A 22,291-nucleotide genomic window follows, 5' to 3' on the forward strand; every position below is an offset into this window, starting at 1 on the left:
TGGCAGGCAGAGAAGTCCATGCACAATGACTAATTATGCTAGAAAGAAACCAGGCATGACCTTCCAAATGCTTTTTAGTAATCCTTTTGCTTATTACTGTGACTCAGTGACACTTATAACTAATGTTGGCTGTGCTGATCAATCTTGCACAGCTGCAAATCAATCTTTAGGTATTGTATTTAATAGATTTACTTTTTAATGGATGTTGCAAATGAAAATCATTGTTCAAGACCTCTCCTCTTTTCCTATAATGCTAATATCTCCCACCCAAACAATATACATCATCTTCCCGTATAGAATTACTGCAAACCTCTAATGTATTGTGGCCACATAAAAGACAAATGATATTCTAGAATGCATTTGATATGGCATTTCCAGTAAAGACTGCAGAGTGTTTCTACATTTGAACAGCACACTGGCAACCTTACCCTTCATCCATTTTTGGTCAGCCATATTCAAGCAGGAGTAACCTGGAATAAATGGAAAGAATTACAGAAAGGGTTCTAAACTTTATAGGTCAAGACTAGGGATGCTTGAGGATTTTGTCCAGTCTTTCGTTTTAAGCGAACCAACCTGATTTCCAGTTCCCGAACTAATGTGTGGATTGGATTGGATTGCCATTATCCTTGAGTTTTTGCATCTCTCCAAATTTTGTGACATAGCTCAAAAAGTGTAACATAATGTGCATTTAAGGGTGGTTTACTCAAATGAATACTATATGGGAAAAGTACAAGAGAAATATTGCAGTTTTTAGTGTCACTTTAAAAAAAAAGATTGCAGAAATGAGATGGAACAAAGTTATGAATGAGCACATACAAAATTGGCATGGACCAGAAATTGACTGTCATCCCACCCTAGTCTAGACTAGACGATATTTTCGTTTAAAACACTTCTCATCTTAACAAATGAGTGATGCTCTGTTATATTCCCAAAGTCATCTATTCATATGTTATATATACACTTTCCCTCTCCCTCTCCCTCTCTTTAATTGATTAATGTTCATAGTCTGGTTGGTATCAGCAGGGTGCAGCTTAATTTTATGTCCATTCTGCCCACGTTCATCTCTGTGGTTTTCTATGAAAAGCAGAAGCGGAAAAGAACTGGGGGAAAAGTACCTTTTTGTGCTAGTGGTGTCCCAATTCCCCTTCTCACTTTCTTGCCATTTGTGGGTCCTTAATAGAACTGAATTTAAGTGCACCACACTTTGAAAGATAGTTACTTTGGTCGTTCTGGTCGCTACTACAGAGAAGGTGAGCAATTATTGAATTTCCAAATATAAATGAATCCTTTCTTTCTGTAACACATTTAGAGAATACCAAGTAGCATTGGCATTTAATGTATTTTTATAGCCACTGGAGACTTAGAGCAGTATGAAATCCAATATATCCCTTTTATCCTTTGTCCTGTTCTATCAATGGTTTCACAGCTAGTACCTAAAGATGATGGATAAGGGTTGGAATCTAATGGCTGGTTTGCTGCTGGTACATTTAACAACCTGATCAGTAACGAAACTGATTAACACTTTGAGCTCCGCCACTGTATTGTGTGTGACTTGGAGAGCTTGCCTTTCAATACATTACAAATCTAATTTAGAGGCAGTTTGAGTGCTGGTTTTTGCAGACGCAGACGTTGTTTTCAGTTCTCCACATATAGATGAAAAATATAAATTGAATCAGTTAGTCAGACACAGCAGTCTCTCTGGTTAGCTGCTGGTATACTTTAAAAAATCCAGAATTCTGAAATTGAATTCCATCAGTCTGTTTTCTGAGTCAAACCAATAGTACCTCACTGCTCGCTTCAGATGTGGAATGTGTGAATGCACATTCTTTAGCCAGAATCAAAATACAACAAATAACTTCCCTCAAAAGCATGTATCCACCATCGGTCTTTGACTTATACATATTCACACCATCTAGGGTTGTCATATGTCTGTAATTTTCCAGACTTACATGGTATTTGTCCCTCATAAACAGTGTCTGGGTGGAAATCGGTGAAATGTCAGGGAAAATCCAGACATATGGGAGCCCATGTTAGAAATGTAGAATTTGACGAATTTCATTAAAAATAGTTCAAAAACTCTTTTTTGGGGGGACGGACTAAAAAAACTTCAACTTTTGTGTCTGGAGTTTCACTTTTTGAAATATGGCAGCCCTAACACCATCTATAAAAAGAGATCAGGGCAGGGCATGACAATGGCTTGAGGGGTTATGAATTGACAAATTCACTGTTCTGGAATCCTGGCTAACCCCATACTCCTAGGCACTTAAATGCTTTGGGACACTGGCCCATGGATGTATTTGAAAAATCTCCCCCCCCCCTCTCTCTCTCTCTCACACACACACATATAGTGGTATACCACTTGGGTGGAAACATTCTAACATGCATTTAAATAAAGAGCCTCTTTAAATGTTATAGAATCTTAATTTCAAGCATTCAGTTAATAATCTTATTAGTGTAAGACTAAGAAAGGCAGATCCTTTTTTCTTATTTTAGCTGATAAATCAGGAGAGAGAAAACATTTATTCTTCCTTTTCTTGCTCTTTTTTAAAATATTTCCTATCTGTTGAAGTTGGTAAATTTGTGGAAAATAATATGAGGAATGTGGGTTTCTCAGATTAATTGCCATATCACCTTAGTTAACATGAGTTCTCTTTTCCAGCCCCAATATGTCAGCCTTGTAGGCTCAGCATAAGCTGTTAAGGTCAGGGCTGGCCCTGCCGTTAGATATACTGAGGCAGTGACAGCAGGGTGTCGGAAAACGTGTGTGCGCCACACAGCCTGACAAAAACCCCTAAGCCAGCCTACAGTAGCAAAGAATACATGGCTGTGTCCCACTAAGTTATACAGTGGTACCTCAGTTTAAGAACAGTCCTGTTTACGAGCGATTCAGTTTACGAATTCCACAGAATGGAAGTAGTGTCCCAGTTTGTGAACTTTACCTCGGTCTAAGAACGGAATCTGAACGGTGGAAGGGCACTGGTGGCGGGAGGCCTCATTAGGGAAAGTGCGTCTCGGTTTTAGAGCGGTTTCGGTTTAAGAACGGACTTCTGGAATGGATTGAGTTCGTAAACTGAGGTACCACTGTACAGTGGTACCTCGGGTTACATACGCTTCAGGTTACACACTCCACTAACCCAGACATAGTGCTTCAGGATAAGAACATAAATCGTGCTCCTGCGGTGTGGCAGCAGCAGGAGGCCCCATTAGCTAAAGTGGTGCTTCAGGTTAAGAACAGTTTCAGGTTAAGAACGGACCTCCAGAATGAATTAAGTACTTAACCCGAGGTACCACTGTACTCAGGCTAAACCTGTTTCAACTAATGGACCTAATTTAGTTGTGCCCATTATTTTCAGTGGGTCTGCTCTGAGCAGGACAACCCTCAGTCCTGTTTCCAGAAGATTCAGCTACCAATCTGGTAAGACAGGAAGGACTGCCATCTTGTGCTTAGTCTCTGGCGGTCAGTGCCTTGACTAGCCCTGGTCAATCTTGTTCAGTTTTCCATCCAGTTAGTCTTTGATTGCAGGACAAGCATTGAAGTCTTGCTTCTCAGCATCATGAATATAAGTGTATTACCTTGAATGGGTTGGCAAGCAGATTATGTCTTGCAACCGAAAAGGAAACAAAACCCAAGTTTCTGATTCACACTTAATAAATAAGCAAGCTTCTGCTCAGCTAGCAAGTTTAACTACTTTGAATAAACACAGTGGTTCATGCTGAGCAAGTGGGTGCCATTTTTAAAGAAGACTGGTTTTAGAACACAGTAATGCACTGTAACTGTTTTTAGCGTAATGTGAGTTATTCCGAAATTGTCAACTCTGAGGACTCCTTCCCATTCCTCCCATGCTAGTCAGGAAGTTTAATTATAGCTTTGTTGATCCAAATAATCAGAAGGGAGCCCCCCTTATATTCAGGTTTGTTTGTTTTTTAGTTAGGTAAAGGTAAAGGGACCCCTGACCATTAGGTCCAGTCACGGACGACTCTGGGGTTGTGGCGCTCATCTTGCTTTATTGGCCAAGGGAGCCGGCATGCAGCTTCCAGGTCATGTGGCCAGCATGACTAAGCCACTTCTGGCAAATCAGAACAAACCAAACCTTCCTGCTGGAGCGGTACCTATTTATCTACTTGCACTTTGATGTGCTTTCGAACTGCTAGGTTGGCAGGAGCAGGGACCGAGCAACAGGAGCTCACCCAGTCACGGGGATTCGAACCGCCGACCTTCTGATCGGCAAGTCCTAGGCTCTGTGGTTTATTTAACCCACAGTGCCACCCGCTACTTAGAACTAAAATGTTATAGTTATTAAACTTGAGCGCTAATAGTTTCCAGTTGGTGATCTGATTGCCCATCAAAAACGTGCTCAAATACGAAGGCTTGAGAGTCGTTGCTTCCAACTTGGTTCATGGTCCTCATTATACAGCACCCTGGATTTACTCTGCGTGTTCTGGAATTAGGCCACGATGCTCTTCAGTCATGTGTGGAGTATGGCTTGGATCTCAGAAGGACTCCAGATATTACAAATTCCATTCTTAACTTTACCCCTCAGTGAACACAAAGCTGTTACAGGCTTAAGAGGCGCTCTGTTTTCCTCTGTGATTCATGGCCATGATAACCAGAAGTGGCAGGGCATCCTTTATCATGGTTCCAGTGCTCCCCGGTGCCCTCCCAATCCTGGTCTCTGACCCCATCCATCAACCTTTGGTCCTTACTGCAGGACTCCTTGGGTGGAGGCATAAGTTGAACCATCTTGGCGTGTATGTGAATATATATTGATGCACTAGGCTTTCTAAATTCTGCTTTTCAAGGCACAACAATAAGATGCTGAATTTTTGGAAGCTTTAGTGTGGTCTGTTTATCTTAAAGTTAACTATGAATAGCTATCTGTTTTTGCTCCAGACATCTGAGGTTGATTAGAAAGCTCTCCAGACAAGAATGAACTTGTGTATTGAAAAACCTCTAAACATAGCACCCCTACAACTCTCCTTGCCCATCAACCCATGTGCATTTCATTTGAAATAACATCTCAGCTAGATCTAAATCTACTGTTAACAAAGGAACTTCTTCTAGTCACTTATTTTTCAGTTCCCCTGCCCAAAGGTAGAACTGTCCGACTATTTGCCGTCCTGACAGTTCAGGAAAAAAATGTGCTAATCTGCAGAAAGCCAAATCTGCTAATAATAATAATAATAATAATAATAATAATAATAATAATAATAAATAATTTTATTTCTATCTCGCCCTCCCCAGCTGAAGCTGGGCTCAGGGTGGCTAACAACAATAAAATAGTACAACATTCTAAGCAAGTACAGTGGTACCTCGAGTTAAGAGCTTAATTCATTCTGGAGGTCCGTTCTTAACCTGAAACTGTTCTTAACCTGAAGCACCACTTTAGCTAATGGGGCCTCCAGCCAGCAGGCAATTTCTGTTCTCATCCTGAAGCAAAGTTCTTAACCAGAGGTACTATTTCTGGGTTAGCGGAGTCTGTAACCTGAAGTGTATGTAAGCTGAAGCGAATGTAACCCGAGGTACCACTGTATCACTAGATGGCTGAAGCATAGGAGCCCACACTTGCACAACACAACAACAAAGCTTCCATGGTCTCCTCCCACTTCGATCTGCACGAAATTTCTTTCCAACCCCAGATCTGGTGGTCTGTCTGTGCATGAGCCTGGTCAGGCCACTGAATGCAATAAAACCAAAACTGAAGGGCCCCATTATTTTGCTTTCCGCCCTCCGCCCCCATTATCTTACTTTCCTCTGCAAGTTACAGTAATCATTAAGAATGCATTAATGTATCAATAATTTGATGAAGCTGTGTGGCTAGGACACTTAACTACATTACTGAAAGTCAGAAAGGTGATAAGATGCGAAGATTGATTGAGTTGCTCATTCGTTATTTATTTGCAGCATTTATGCTCCTTTCTATGCCTTTTGCACAAAAAAGGGTGGTGGCTCCCAGAGCAGCTTACAGAAAGCAATAGAGAGGGAGTCCCATGCCCTCAAGTCTACATTCTAAAATGCATAACACACTGGGGTGTGTGGACAGGGTAGGCAGGAAGGAAGGGGAAAAAAATTGCTTCTGCACAGTTCTTTCCTTGGAGAGCTGATCTGGTGGCAGCTGGAATACTCTCAGGAGGAGCCTTGTTGAGTTGCGTTCCTCCGTCCATGGCAGTTCTCACATTTTTGCAAAAAGCAACACTCGCCTTCCTCCTGCACCCAGGATCAGATTCGAGAGCAGATGACAATGTCCAGGCTGGGAGAACAGGGCTGCTCCTGCCCAGTGGCGAAGCTGCATGCTCTGGTACCGGGGACGGAGAGTAGGAGGCGGCGTGGCACATGTTGTGGGGGTGTGACACACTGCCTGTGGGGGCGTGGTGCACGGGGGGTGCCACGATGGCACCCTACCGGAATAGTGGTGCCATGAGTGGTCCGCTCCCTCCGCACTCCCGTTCCTCCGCCAGTGCTCCTGCCACAGTTATTTCCCCAAGCAGCTGAATTGGTGGTTAATCACAGATTGTGGTATTTGTGAGCGCCATGATTGTACCTTAATGATGCTGCCCTGTTGGGTGCACCTCAAGATTTATGTGGGTTTGAATTTCTCTGAGTGGTGTAATAGTAACTGACACTAGAAACATGCCTATGATTTGTTTTCCATTTTTACAGTGACTCTATACAGCTGTTCCTATGGTCGGAATGACTGCAGCTTGTGTCTCGCAGCTAATTCTGCGTATCAGTGTGTCTGGTGTGACGACAGCTGTGTTTACACTGGCCGGTGCGCTGCTCCCACTACCACCTGCCCTCCTCCAGTCATTACTATGGTAATTTCTGCATCATTCATAACATAGCATGAAGTCCACTCAAGCCAGCTTGCAATGCATTTATGGAATTCTGAGGAGTTGTTGCAAACTTGTGAAGTCCCATAGTAAAGAGACTCGTGTCTGTTTCTTTAAGATCCACATGGTGGATAATCACTGTGCTCTCAGGGCCTTAGAGCTGGCTTTTTGACTAAACAAACCAAAAGGAAAAGGCTACATAACTATATCCTAGGAGTGTCTTCTAGTAGTGCTGTAATGGCTGCTCCTAGGTTACATGGGACGAGTTCATAGCATGGTTTCTTGCCTTGCCTGCATTGTCTCAGATTCCAGGAAGGGGTATTATTGGCACGAGAGAGTCTCTGTGTCACCAGAGCAGCTAAGGAAGGAGGCACGCCATTACATTTCCTGTACCACTAAGGGGCAGAACTTTACGGGATGTGTGGACATACTGCTGGTCTGTCTTTGCTCTCCGTACTTGCTCATAGCATCTGATTTAACCCAATAAGCTGGTTCAGACATAACAATCTCCGTTTCACAAAGCCAAGAACGTTGCATCTGAACAGCCCAGTGTGTGAGATGATATAATCACCACTGTACATTGCTAGCAGCTAGTGACGATAAGGTAGAAAGCCAGACTAATACAACTACCGTATTTTTTGCTCTATAAGACTCACTTTTTCCCTCCTAAAAAGTAAGGGGAAATGTTTGTGTGCATCTTATGGAGCGAATGCAGGCTGCGGAGCTATCCCAGTTTCATTGCTGTTTTCATTGCGCAGTGATCCCTCTTGCTGTTCTGGCTTCTGAGATTCAGAATATATTTTTTTCTTGTTTTCCTCCTCCAAAAACTAGGTGCGTCTTGTGGTCTGGTGCATCTTATAGAGCGAAAAATATGGTACATTGTTCAGGCATTGTGTTAAAACAGTTACGGTTAGACAGCAGAGTCTGCAGCTTCACCCCTTACATAGCTTGTTCTGCCCAGATTGCTTTTTTCATTTTCTGGCTTTCCAAAGAGCTTTAGTTCAACAAGTCTAATCCCCCTTAGGGTTGCCATTTTTTTGAAGAGAAAAAAGAGGACACATTTGCCGACATCTGCTTTTAACTATGGATCTCTAGGACAACTCTCTCATCATCAGAAAGAGGACGTGTCCTAGGAAAAGAGGACATGTGGCAGTCCTGAAGCCTTCAGCTTATCTAACTAGTTCCAAAGTTCTAAATTTGTAGCAGAACATTAAAAAGAGCATTTGTAAGCAGAGTGGTACCTTCAAAAGGTATCTCTGCCTGTTAGAAACCTGCTTCAGAGGTAGTTCACTCAACTAAATAAATGTTTCAGTATTGTTTTCTATTAAAAGGAGACACCATTGGGTTCTTTAGGCAACCACAACACAGTTATAAACTGGATGAAATGCTAGGTGTTACTCTAGGCAGGAATGCTATATATAATAGTTATAACCTGGTGTTGTAATAAAGTATAGTAGAATTCCATTTTCCGTCAGGTATTTGAAATGATGCAGCTTGTTATTGATTTTATAATATTGGGAAGAGCGTTAGACTTGACATTTTGCAGTAAAAAATTGTTGGCTCTCGGGTTTTTTTCCCCCCAAAAGGCAATCAGGATTTTTGAGGAGTAGGCAGCTGCATAACAGAAGAGGCCACAGAAAGTCCACAGAAAGCTCTCCCAGTGTTGCTGGATCTCAGACTGCCAGAATTTTTATCATTTCCTGCCTTCTTTCACAGACTTTTTGCATCTGGAGCCCAATAGGTTGGAAAATTCAGGTTCTCAGGGACAGAGGCAGTAAGGCAGGCCTCGGAGGTCATCCTCAGAGCAGGGAGGGATACCAGTTAGAGAAAGGAGATCAGAAGCCCTGTGGAAATCTGTTTGGCCTATCTTTGGCCTGGGGAGCACCACTATTTCTTTATCACAGTTGGCCATTCCTGATCTACATCCCTAGGCACTCTCCACTGCCCTCCTTTTACCACAGTCCCTTAACAGGTATAATTCTGTTGCAGTACATACTTATAGTAAAATCTTACATTTAAAAAAACCATGCATCATTCTCCTTAAAGGGGAAAAATAAATATCAATGGGAGTCTTCAATATACCCCTAGGACATGAAACTCTTGTAGAGCAGATGTTCCCCCCCCCTTGCCTAAACACAAAGACTTGCAGCTCCCTACCTTTCAATTCTTAGAAAGACCAATTTGATATTTCAGTTGAGTACTTTGTGGTACTCCGTAGGATATAAAATATCATTGCTCTCAGGAAGTACCTAAATGCTCCAAGGTGTCCACATTGACAACAGTACAAAAACTTTCGTTCTAGAGTCAAAAGAGGTGGTTCTGAAAACTTGACAGGGCGATAAATGCCCCTTTTGGTGCAGAGGAATGCGTTGAGCTCTCACCGTACATTTTTAACACAGGAGATATAAAGTTATGTGGAGAACAAAGACAAACCATTTGTGCATGGATATATGCCTGTGGGTCTTGGGAGGGTGTTAGAGCAACAAAAGTGTTCTGAAAAATCATTGAACTATAGCTATTACAGTGGTGCCCCGTAAGACGAATGCCTCGCAAGACGAAAAACTCGCTAGACAAAAGAGTTTTCCGTTTTCTGAGGTGCTTCGCAAGACGAATTTCCCTATGGGCTTGCTTCGCAAGACAAAATGTCTTGCGAGTTCTTGCGAGTTTGTTTCCTTTTTCTTAAAGCCGCTAAGCCGTTAATAGCCGCTAAGCCGCTAAGCTGCTAATAGCCGTGCTTCACAAGACGAAAAACCGCAAGACGAAGAGACTCGCGGAACGGATTAATTTCGTCTTGCGAGGCACCACTGTATACAGTGGCAAACTAAGCTTGAATTACTTCTAAGGCTAGTCAGGTTTTGTTAGCTGACAAAGGGCAAGAACTCCTTATTCCAAAAACTGCACAAATAGGCTTAAAATGTCAAGATTTCCTAACCACCCTTGCCACTAGGGGTAGGGTTCAACTGATATATAATCTCAGAGTTTGCATGCCCATCCACTACAATCAGAATAAAAAATGAAATTTTCCGGATTTCTGGCCAAAACTCAAATTTAGACCCCAAACATTTGTATTCCTCCTTCAAGTCTGTGAACTTACTGTTTAAGCTGCTGGTCAGTTATTAAAATCATGTTGTGACTTTTTAAGTATGTTTTCTTTATGTTCAGATTAAACCAAATAATGGACCACTGAGCGGTGGAATTTTGTTGACCATAATGGGATCTAATTTGGGCATAAATGCTGAAGATGTCAAAAGTATAACAGTGGCAGGCACTGAATGTATATTTAAAGAACAATTCTACTCTGTTTCTACCAAGTAAGTAATTGTCTGATGTCTTGAATGCCAGTTTGTTAGTTTTTTATCTATTTGCTGCAGGTTCATAGAAATGTGAAATAAAACAACTGTCCTGACAAAAATGGCAGTTGTTTGCTTTAAATATATAACTTCTTGAGCATTTCTGTATGGTAATGAGTTCCAACTATTTAATGTGTTTAGCTGTAATTCTAGAGACAACTGCAATGTTTATGCTTATTCTGTTGTATTTTATACATGTAATTATGTAAGAGACTTGTAATAACAGCCACCTTTATATTTATGATCTAACAGCTCTAACTCGTTTGTTGCTTATCTAGACTCAATTATGCACTAATTTATTTTGAACTGGAGGCATTTGTAAGTTATCTCATGCAGCTTCCATTTCCAATGGTGTCACTGCAGGAAAGTCTCATATATTAAACATTTACAACCTTGCACACTTTTTTTTAAAAAAAACCAAACCCACCCACCCCTTTTGTAATCCTGTACACAAATATTACGAAAAGGTAATTTTGTTATGTTAATTTTTAAAACACATCTCTAAAATGAACATTGGAAATGTTTTAATTCAGTTTGGCAAATGTTAGGCATCCAGCTATCCTGTTAGTGTGCATTCATGATGATTTGTGCTCATGATGGTATTGGGGCGGTTATATGCTTTCAATACTGTTTGCACCTGCAAAACATTTTGTGTTGGTGAGACTGTCTTTGTTTCCCATCAGTACTTGTCCCATAGCTTCCTACTAAAACCCTGTAACACAATGCAAACATTCAGGGGGTGGGGTGTTCTATCCTGCCATTGTTGTGCTGTTGCGTATGAGTGTCCCCCAGATGGCAATAGCGCACTTAGTACAGTGGTGCCCCACAAGACGAATGCCTCGCAAGACGGAAAACCTGCTAGACGAAAGGGTTTTCCGTTTTGGAGGTGCTTCGCAAAACGAATTTCCTGTGGGCTTGCTTCGCAAGACGAAAATGTCTTGCGAGTTCCTGCGGGGTTTTTTCCTCCCCCGCCCTTTTTCTAAGCCGCTAAGCCGCTTATCTGCTTTTCCGCTAAGCCGCTAAAAGCCGCTAATAGCGCTAAGCCGCTAAGCCGTCAATGGGCTTGCTTCGCAAGACGAAAAAACCGCTAGACGAAGAGACTCGCGGAACGGATTAATTTCGTCTTGCGAGGCACCACTGTATTGAGAAAGTATTGCAGAACTAGTAAAGTAAAAAGATGTGCCAACGGTTCCATATAAATCCATCACTGATGCATCAGTGACATGTTGCAGAATACATCTGCTCCCCCCGCAAAAAACACATCCGGTGGGGGTGGGAATGCACCTCCGATGGGGAAATCAAGGTGTGAATCTGGGTTTTTCTATTTCTTTGAGAAATAAACCTGTAAATTCATCTTGTGAAAAGGAATGGTGTGCCATTTTTTAATGGTTTCTACATAATGAAGGCTTGAGTGTGATCTTCTCCTGGAGATTTAAAATCATTTGCGTGACTGATTCTAGTTTATTCCACCTTCTATTATTTTTGAGGCTTCTGTAATGGTGTCTTATTTAATTGTTAGATTTTATTTTATTTAAGAATGGACTGCAGGAAATATATATCAATTTAGATCTTTTATGTACAAGCTTGCCTTGTTTCCAACTAGGATTGTATGTGAGGTTGGAAGCGTGCCAGAAGCAAAAGAAGGTGAAATTGAAGTTGATGTAAATGGACAACAAGGCAGATCAACAAACGAAGTGCAGTTTACATATCAGGTGAGTCTGTCCTTGTCAATAGCTTACCTTATTTAACACATAGTATCTTGTTTTGCATTTTTCACTGGGTCAAACGTAAGTGTATACACAGTGCATTGGTTTTTTTTTTAAATAATATTTATTCAAATTTTAAAAGGTTACAAAGAAAAACACAACATATAAAAACAAAACATATCCAAGAAAAAAAATAAAAATAGGAAAATAAAAAAGCAAAAACAGCTAACAAGGAAAAAAGAATACAAATCCAAAAAAACAAAAAGAAAACAAAAGAACAAATTAAACTTTAAAATAACTCCCTTTCTTAGCTTAACTCCTTGACCTCCTCACATCTCCCCTCTTTGTATTTTAATTCATATAGATATTTCAGCAAATCCTTCACCTTATTTTTATCCTTATATCTTATCTTATTATACTGTAATTTCCCATTCTTTCTTTCACCAATTAACCATCCACTTTTACTTTATTTAATCTTATTTCTCATTAAAACTTATATATCTGAACTTATTCTTGAAACGTTTCCCCTAGGGTCAGAAAAAATTCCATTCCACGATTTTCCCATCTCTCATTAAAAGAAAAAGAAAAGAGACAAATCATAATATATACATTTTAAATTCCCAATTTTCTTTCACCAACTCCCCTCCCCGGTTTCGGCCTCTAGCAATAGTTCCATCAATCTCAGAAAACCATCAACCTGGAGATCTTAAGTCCGAGGCTCTTAAATCTCTTTCATGTCCCCTCTGCCGGTCTTTTTGGTAGTCTTTGGTGTTAAAGAACAGATCTCGGGGAAGCTCCAACCCATCGGTAGTCATATTCCTTCTTAGCAGGTACGCCCGACTTCCGTAGTTAAAAGTAGGGCCTATAGGATATTCCAAATCTTGTTTCACACTCCTTTCAAATCCAAAGGCCCCAAAAACCGTGCATTGGTTTTTATTCCTTCATTTGGAACCTTGGAGGTTCTGCTGAAACAGAATGCTTAAGTCTACTAAATATAATAGAGAGATGGCCTGTTATAAATAAGGTGGATACAGCACCTGTACTACAGAAGACAGAAAAGAGATGGATGGGCAGCCTTGTGCTCATCCAAACATGCTTCCATCCCTTAAAGGTCTAATGCTCATCCAGTCAAAAAGGGACTTTGACTTTATGCTGAAGGGACACAGCTTCAAGCCATCGTCTGCCTGCTACTTCACCCAATTCTTCCAAGGCAAAGAAGTCCCACCTTGGGGAAGGAGGATATGTTAGTAGCTTGTATAGATAGCCAGGGAAGACTGGAAGGTCCTGGGGGGCTGCCCAGGTAAGAGCAAATGATGCACAGAGCATCATTTACGGCCAGGGCTTTGGATCCACAAATTGCACAATAGAAGAAGATGCTCTGTGCATCACTTTCCACTGGACAGGCAGCCTGCTAGAGTCTTTATTGGAAGCCATGCACGGGCTGAAACTGCCCTCCTAACCCAAAGTGAGGTTTGGGTTTTGCCTTGAGAGAGGAGTAGCATCTAGAGGACAGCTGAATGTGCAGAGAGATGCAAGGGACAAGATTGGGGGAGGGTGGGTTGTCTTTGCCTCAGTTCAGCTTACTACAATCCAAGCAGGGGTGGCTGCATAGTTGAACACCCCTGCTTGAATCCTAGCCAACCCTCAGAAAAAAACATATTTGGCTCTGAAATGGGCCATACTTCAAGAAACAGCTCGTAGCTTTCTGCTGAACCGGTAATCTTAATGGGGAAAATGGATGCATAGTCACTGAACAGTACCTAATGATAGTAGAAATCCTAAAACATTTTCAGTTGGGTTGCTTAATTCCATAAATAGAGTCTCTGGCACAAACGGCATGATGTAAGTCATGTGAGAGATTCAGTTAGCCACCTTCGCAGGACCTTATAGTGCTTGTAAGGCATAGGTAAGTGTACATGGATAGATACAACGTACAGGGTTATTTTTAAATTCAGCTGTCACTTTTGGTATTTAAAACAAAACTAGTGAAATGTGTCATATGGAAAGTCAAGGTTAGGTTACTCTCTTGGGGATTCATTTTTCTGCCTGGGCTATTTCAGCTTTCACGCTGAATAACCACATAGAGGAAGTGGATGTGGTCAAGTCACAAGAAGGAAGGAGTTGCATATTTGTAGAATGCGAGGCCAGAATTGGAAAACAAGGGGCATGCATGCCAAATCTGTATTGTCGGTCCGTGGCAGGAGTGGGCAGCTTGCAGCACGTGAGACTTCCACTGTGTAATTCTAGCTCTTGCTATTAATAATAATAGCAGCATTGCATTTCTAATTTTCATTACTACGGAGTTACATCTGACTCTTTCTTCTTCCAGGATCTCCATTCTTTTAGCATTCCAAAATGACAGCTGTTAAAGATTTTTGGCTTGAAAAGCATAACTTGCATTTTAGCTTAAAAAATTCCCTTACAGTTACTGGGAAGATGCAGTGTAAGAGGAAAAGAAAGAACTGAACTGTTAATTTAATGAGGTCACCAAGCTATGGGTAGTTTCTTTTCCTCCCTCTGACTTTTCACACCAATTCTCGGCTAATTATATTTTCTTTCCCCCTCCTCTCACCCAGCTAAAAGAGGAATAGATAATTTTGTTCTAAAAGGAGATGGACATTCTTTGACCGCCTCCACTTTTACCTTGGAGGTGCGTCTGTAAATGGACATCAGGATAACAATTCGTGTCTGAAATCTGTAGGGTCATCATGCCATAACTTACATTTCCTTTGGTCCATAGAATTAGGATATAAAGCATGACACAACTAACTACATTTTACTGAAAACTTTGCTGTTTTTTTTACTGGGCAGAAAGGAGAGATAATATTTTCCCCCCTCTCTGCCCTAACTTCCCCATTGGTTTTACACACCCAGTATACAAGAACGTCAAGTATCATCAATCAGTCTCTGTAGCACTGAGTGGCCTGGTTTGCGTGTCACATTAAACCATAGTTAAAATAAACTGTACGAACAGGTAGTGTGCTACTGCCTGCTTCTGAAATCACAGGCCACTCACTGTTCACTTGCAAACAAGCTTAGCGTTACCGCTGAACCTAAGGTCATGCTTTGATTCTTACGAAACAAACCGTAAACAGTGACCAAGGTTTATTCTTGGCTTACCACTTACGGTTTGTTGGGGGAAGCAAACTCCTGAAATTTGTCTGCAACACTAACCCAGACCATAGCTTATTTCACAGCAGGAGCAGGGAAAGAGCAAAGCGCCTGCAATTTCAGCATCAGTCACCAGCACATTAAACTATTTTAACTAGTTAAAAGTGTTGTGGTTCGAGGACCCGAACCCCGCGAAGTGAAATGAAGACACAGGGACACGTGATATAAGGTTAATGGGCTAGAAAAGGCCACAACTTTATTGATTACAGCAATGAAAAGGTATTGGCTTAGGCATTGGATCGCGAAACAAGTGGGTTTATTCACCAGGGGTTCATCACCTGTTGATGCTAATCCAACTATAGGCTCACCCCTGCTGTCACCGAGGGTCGTGCCATGGCCTCCCGCCAAGCAGGCTTCAGACGGAATACACGACCGCCAGATTCCTTTAATGGAATACCCCTAGAAATTGAAGGCATAGGCGATGGCCACACCTAGCACTTCGACACACCACAACACATTATTCCAATGCCTAACCTACCCACCAATACCACAAAAAGTTGTGACGATTGTTACGAGGTAGGCGAAAAAACCAAAAAGCCTAATGCCAAATGGAAAAACTCCTACCAGGCCCCCCGGGCAACCGGGCGACCAACCTAAGGTCCATAGCAAGGCCAATGACCTAAGCCCTAACTTGAAGGGAGTGGAGGGTGGGTGACTCGCACAGGACGACGAAGAGAAATGAGGCCGGGGGGAGAGGCTGGTGCTGCAGCATAAAGGCACCTGGTTGGACGGCTACCGGGGGGTGTGAGTGCCAGCCAGGTGAGCTGGAGGCTCCTACTAGGAGCGGTGTTCGGGCTCCCGCCCACAACCACTCCCCTCTCTTTCAGGGAGGAGAGTCTTTGCTAATACTGCCATCCTCTCACTTGGTTTGCCTTTCTTATTACATGAAGAGACAGACCACTTCACACTAGGGATTAAGATTCCTATGAGTGCTAGGTGCTCAAATCTCTAGAAGCATGACATGATCCCCTACAGCTTTGTCGCAGCAGCTGAAGTTTAAACCAGGCAATCTAGTGTGTATTATGTTGTTTTAACATCCTTTGTTTCTGAGATCACCTGTGGGCGTTGTTTGTGGGCAGTTTATCAGAAGACGAGCTTCTAAACTCTTCCTTTGCTGCTTTGTGGGAGGAAGAAGGGATAGTGCACAATCCTGAGGTTCACAGCAGATCTTTCCAGCATGTTCATCTCTGAATGCAACCTTTCTATCAGATGTTGCAGCTGATCATGCATAATCACATGTCCTGTAGCTTTGAGTAGCCACCGCAAGTAATAAGATTATGTGTAAAAAGGTAAAGGACCCCTGACAGTTAAGTCCAGTTGCGAACGACTCTGGGGTTGTGATGCTCATCTCGCTTTACTGGCCAAGGGAGCTGATGTTTGTCCGCAGACAGTTTTTCTGGGTCATGTGGCCAGCATGACTAAGCTGCTTCTGGCAAAACCAGAATTATGTGTAGCACCCTTTAATGCCAAATTATGGACAGTATTTTTTTTCTGAACTACATATTCAGTGTTGGCCCAACTGAACAAATCACTGAGAACAGCTCAAGTTGACCCAAGCAAAAAACATTGCTGTTCTGTTTTTAAGAATAGATCTGCACCATCTGGTTAGCTATAACTAAATGAAACTGTTTGATGTTGGTAATCCAGCTCGATGTAACTAGTTCATTGTGAGATCAGCACTATCTAACCAAACAGCAAGAAATTTAAAACCTCACATGCAACCCCAACATGCAGTTTCATTCCAAAAAGCGCCGTTCATTAAATTTATAGCACTTGCTTTATTGGCCTGCTTTATTGGCCCATTAAGGAAAACATTAGGTGTGCTGAGGCAGCTTTGCTGAGCACTAGATGATTATATTAAAAGGACAAGGATGTGTGTGCTTCTTTTTATGTTGCAAAAGGGCTCTTTCATGCGCATAATTTTTGTAACCAGTTTTTTTTTTTAGTATGTGCATGGTTAGGGTCACAAGAAGTTGCCTTATTTGGAATCAGAACATTGATCCATTGATTGGTCTTCCAGGATTTCAGAAGGGGAAATCCTGTATAAGTAGTTTCTGTATTTATATCCAAGTGACTACAACTATTCTACCTAACTCAGCAGGTGTGGGTACACACCCTGGCTCTAATGCACACACAACATGTGTGCATGGGGTATGCATTTCCAGTTCTGTAGTAAGGGCAGCTCATGCCTCTTTTGTGTCCATGCACCTGCTCTCGCCGCTGAATTCATAGAATCATAGATTATTTTAGAGTTTGAAAAGACCCCGAGGGTTGTCTAGTCCAACTCCCTGCAATGCAGGAATCCTGTCCACAGACATTCTGGGTGGTGGATGGGCCTCAAACCACCAACCTTCTGATTAACAGCTGTTTTGGGGAAGCTGGTATATACATGTAACCCTGTATTCCACAGGGCTCCCTCTGGACTTTGCATTAGATCTATGTTTCCCACTCTCAGTTATGAGTGTTTTTGTTCATTTCATTGTTGGACTGGTGCAAGAGAAGCTCACGTGGCATGCGCCTCAATTCATTCTTCCCGGGTTGCTGCCTCCTTTCTGCGAGCTGTAAGGAAAAACGAGACAGCAACAACATGCGATAGTTTTTGAAAACATGCTTTTTGAAGACACACACAGACAATGCAGGCTTCTAGTGTGGGAGTAAATACCATCTGACATACAATTAAAAATTGAAAAGAGCTCCTTAGGCTTTATATAAGAGTGCTGTACTCTTGAATATCAAAGCAAAATGTTAATCATTGCGACTTGCACTGCAGCGCATTGAGTTCCATTCTAGGGCAATCCAGCTGAACATTAAATGTATTCTGCAGAGAGTGCTGCTTCCCTGGGCTTCTGAAAAATTAGTGCTTTTATGAGTGCTTTTCAATGTGTGTTCCAGTTGTTGTTGTTGTTGTTATCATTATTATTCTTACTATTTATTAAATTTGCATACCACCCTTCATCCAAAGACCTCCGGGCAGTACACAACATAAAAATACAAAACAAGAACATAAAACAAAAACAAAACAATAACCCCCCCCTCCCGCAAGCACATTTTTAAAAAACCATAGGATGTTAATAGGATGTTAATCAGCTAAAGATTATAGAGAAACATTTCTGCCTGGCGCCTAAAGATATGTAATGAAGGTGCCCTTCCCTGTTTTTTCTTGCTTGGGTCAACTTGTAATCTATATGATCCTTATAGTTTATGGGATCGGAATTGATGCATGTGGGGGATTTCCGAAAGGTGGTGCTTTGCCCTGGATCTTTCAGGTTTTCCTAAAAAGCTCAACAATTATGGGGGTGTCCTGGTTTTTGCTTTTTGAAATATGGCAACCCTAGTGTTGCTCCCATCCCTTCCTTCCCAGACCTCAAAACTGCATACTTGAGGAGTTATACAATGTTATCCTCACCACACCCCTGTGATGAGGTAGCTTGACTGAGAGCGAGTAGGACTGATCTAAGGTCTCTTGGTAGACATCATGATGAAGTCAGGTTTTGAATCTGGTTTCCCTTGTGCAATTCAGTTCTTTACCCCCAAGATGTCTTGCTGGTTGTAAGCTATCGATAAGGGCTTGCAGAGACATTTGTAAACACCTCTCCCTTGCATTTACATAAAGGATGTCATTTGCGGTTCCGTGGTATTGCATTCCAGTTTCCCTCAAGTTTTTATGATGTAAAGCTTGTGTCTCCTGCAAGAGCATCTAAAACATCTCCTAAAAATTGCACATTTCTACATACATAGACTATCTTTACCCCTAAAACAATATTGCAGGATGCCTGGTGTTGACATTTTTGTAAAAGTGAGCAAGGATTTTAATCTTATGCAGCTGTCTGCCTCTTCTTAAATTAGGTGCTCTTAATTCTGAAGGCTGCATACATAATTCCATTTCCAAATGAAAAGACTTTGACAGTTCTTAAACACTGAGACATTAAGGCTGCCCCGGAGCTTACTTCTAAGTAAACATACACAGGATTGTGGTGTGCGTGATATTCCAGCTATTAAATAAAAGTTTTGATAAATTTGGTGAATAAAGGGCATGAAGGAACTGACAACAGAAGACAGGGTTGTGGGCAAGGCTGAAGTTAGTTCCAATTAGTCAAAATATATTGCAAATTTGGGAGAGGGCTATATAAAACAACAACAACAACAGAAGAGGAAGAAGTTTTGAATTAATTGTTTGAAGTTGATTAAACTGGCTCGTGAAAGTGTAAAGCAGATAAAGCGAGATAGCATTATGCTTAATTGCATCATGTTTTCAGAGGATGAGCTATGGAATCAATTAATACTCTGCTAAGATACATTGCAAAATATGGGAGATGTTAATTTTACAAAAGGCTTTTGCACTTCTAAAAAACCGTTGGTATGATTTGGCCTTTGCAATGTGATTTGGCCAGGGCCGTCTTAAGCATATCTAGTGCCATGGTGCAAAGCTCCTTCCCCCGCGCCCCCCCCCCGTTTCCCAGAGTTGTCAACCTTTTTTTAGGGAGGACGGCACTGCTGGCGGGGCTGGAGGAGGTGGGCAGCAGCTGGAGGGCAGCTCCTCCGGCAGGGAAGAGGTGGAGGCTACACGGGGCACTTTCCAGCTCAGCTGTACACTTCGTGCCACTGTGGCCATGGCAGATGGAGGCTCCGGGTGCGGTGCTGCTTCAGCGCGGGCGGCATGGCGGAGGCGGGCGAGGGCAGCGAGCTGATGCTGGGAGACACTGCGTCCAGTCTCTGCCTCTTCCCTGGCACCCTCCAGAACTTGGCAGCCTGGCACCCCACGCCATTAGCCTCCGTGGGTAAGACGCCCCTAGATTTGGCCTTTGTGATTTGGCCCTGTGCAATCAGGCACAGGGTACATTTAGGTTACAATTTTAAAGCCTTGATAGTAGGTGAGTTTGCAGCAAATTTTGGGTGGTCCCAGAACCATAGAACGGTACGTTTTCACAGCATTGCTAAGCCCCTTGCTATGTCAAGTCTCCTACACAACATGTCACCGAGTTGAATGCAGACTGCCACCTATTTAATGTGGCCTGCCACTTCCAACATCCCACATTTGCAGCACAAGGCAGGAAGTTTATCAAGCTTGTGCTGGGCTATATTTGACTCAAGACTATCACAAGTTTTGCAGACCTATTTTAAGTGATACTTTCCAAATTAGCCAACTTCCCACAAAAAATAAGAGGGGACAGTTGCCTTCTGTGCAAATATCAAAACCGGTTGCTTTCACGTTGCCTCACAACGCTGCGGGCCTTGCTTTGTTGCTCATGTCATTGATAACAGTTATATTCCAGGAAAGTGTGAGGAAGAAGCACTGAAACCATGACTGAAAACAGTAAGCCCAAAATGAAATCCTCAAAAAATGAACAGGCAGCTAATCCATTATGTTGTAGCTTAGGCCTTGAAATCAATAGCAGCTTAGAGTAGTGTAAGCTTTAAATAGAAGTCGGTTCATAATCTCTTTCATTTCTTCTTCCCTGGTCCATCTTTTCCCCTCATGGTAGTATTTCCAAACCTAGAAAAGTGCCTTTGTGAGAGTAAAAACTGAATTTAACCAGTTTTTGATTTCTTCATGACAGGATCCTGAACCTACAGGAATAAGTCCTCAAATTGGTACCAAAGCTGGAGGGACATTCCTAACTATCAGTGGCACAAACCTGGACACTGGCTCTATTCAAGATGTTCAAGTTTACCTCGATAATGTACCCTGTCAAGTGTAAGTATAAGGACTTATAAAGCTGCCTTTCCTCTCTTAGGTGTGGTCATGCCATCTATATTGTAGATTTCTAACCTCTGTCAGTGGAACGTTCAGCCATCTTAGCATCCTCTGAATTACCCTAGCCCCACCTAAATTGTTTCCCCCATGGACTGTTTTCCGCAGATCCTAATGACGCAACGGAAACTTAATATTTTCTCTCATTTTATCTAAATCAAATTAGTGTGAGTTCACACTGATTTTGTCCACAGTATATGACTTTAGAATCAAGCAGCCACTTAGATGAACAGCTCTTGGAAGTTCAATCCTCAGAGGGGTCAGTTCTCACATTATCCTCCTTTCCCACGTATATATTTTAGTAGGGGAACACACAGCTAAGGTTCATAGCTCATACTTGATTCGCCATGTGGGTATTGTTCGATGAAACATTACTAATGATTCTTACAGTGGCCTAATATCATGGACAACGTACATATGAAGAAACCCCAACACTGCAGGAATATTCAGCTGTCCCATATGGGAATCAAACCTGCAACCTTGGTGTTATCAGCACCACGCTCTAACCAACCGAGCTAAAAGCTGCCACAGTGCTCTGATTTCAGTCTTTGCTGAGAGATATTCATGGAATCAGCCTTTATTGGATTATTAAAGGTAAAGGAACCCCTGACCCGTGACCGACTCTGGGGTTGCGGCACTCATCTCGCTTTATTGGCCGAGGGAGCCGGCGTTTGTCCGCAGACATGTGGCCAGCATGACTAAGCTGCTTCTGGCGAACCAGAGCAGCACACGGAAACGCCGTTTACCTTCCTGCTGGAGCGGTACCTATTTATCTACTTGCACTTTGAGGTGCTTTTGAACTGCTAGGTTGGCAGAAGCAGGGACCGAGCAACGGGAGCTCACCCCGTTGCGGGGATTCGAACCGCCGACCTTCTGATTGGCAAGTCTTAGGTTCTGTGGTTTAACCCACATTGGATTATTATTCATCACCAAACTTTCAAAAAGACCTCAGCAGCATACATTAGATTATTCCTTTTTATGTAGCATGGATTGTGACCCTTCTTGAGAAGGGGTCATACAGTACGGCATGGTCTGAACCATCGATGACTAGTACACAGTTAGCACAGTAAAATGTGAAGTGCAATTGTTGTGATAGGTTCTAATGTGGTAGTATTGTTGCATTGCCATTAGAGTGCCAAATAGCTTTTCAGGAAGCATGTTAACAGATATCGGCAAGTCAGCACCTATCACTGAAAACATGTACCAGATTGCAGTGCTCTGAGCAACAGAGCTAGGAAAGTGCTTTAAATTTGTGAAGATCACCTTAAATGTTAAAGTCAAAAGACAAAGGAAATGGGTAATTTGTACAGAAGCTGCATATAGTGTTGTCTGCAAGTGTCGTGTTCATTCTGTTACTCTGATGACTTAAATAGGGCTTTACTATTGCACTTTCCTTGTGTTTGTTTCGGCTGTGGAGGGCAGGGTTGTCTACGACTGACATGAAATTATTGGAGAGAAATAAAGCTAACTGAGGCATAAAGAAG

At 42.2% G+C, this 22,291-nt stretch overlaps 1 protein-coding gene across 2 annotated transcripts in view; it reads left to right on the plus strand.

Annotated features, from left to right (window-relative positions):
• Positions 1–22,291, plus strand: part of PLXNB2 (plexin B2) — a 342,708-nt gene that overhangs the window by 275,937 nt on the left and 44,480 nt on the right. For both annotated transcript variants that reach the window (XM_081877780.1, XM_081877781.1), the window contains exons 15-18: positions 6,659–6,813; positions 9,991–10,139; positions 11,782–11,890; positions 20,614–20,750. In XM_081877780.1, the coding sequence (XP_081733906.1) occupies positions 6,659–6,813; positions 9,991–10,139; positions 11,782–11,890; positions 20,614–20,750 (550 nt within the window). The remainder of the gene's footprint in view (positions 1–6,658; positions 6,814–9,990; positions 10,140–11,781; positions 11,891–20,613; positions 20,751–22,291) is intronic.

This window comes from Podarcis erhardii (assembly GCF_964252035.2).
Source record: "Podarcis erhardii genome assembly, chromosome: 10".
Classification (NCBI taxonomy): Eukaryota; Metazoa; Chordata; class Lepidosauria; order Squamata; family Lacertidae; genus Podarcis; species Podarcis erhardii.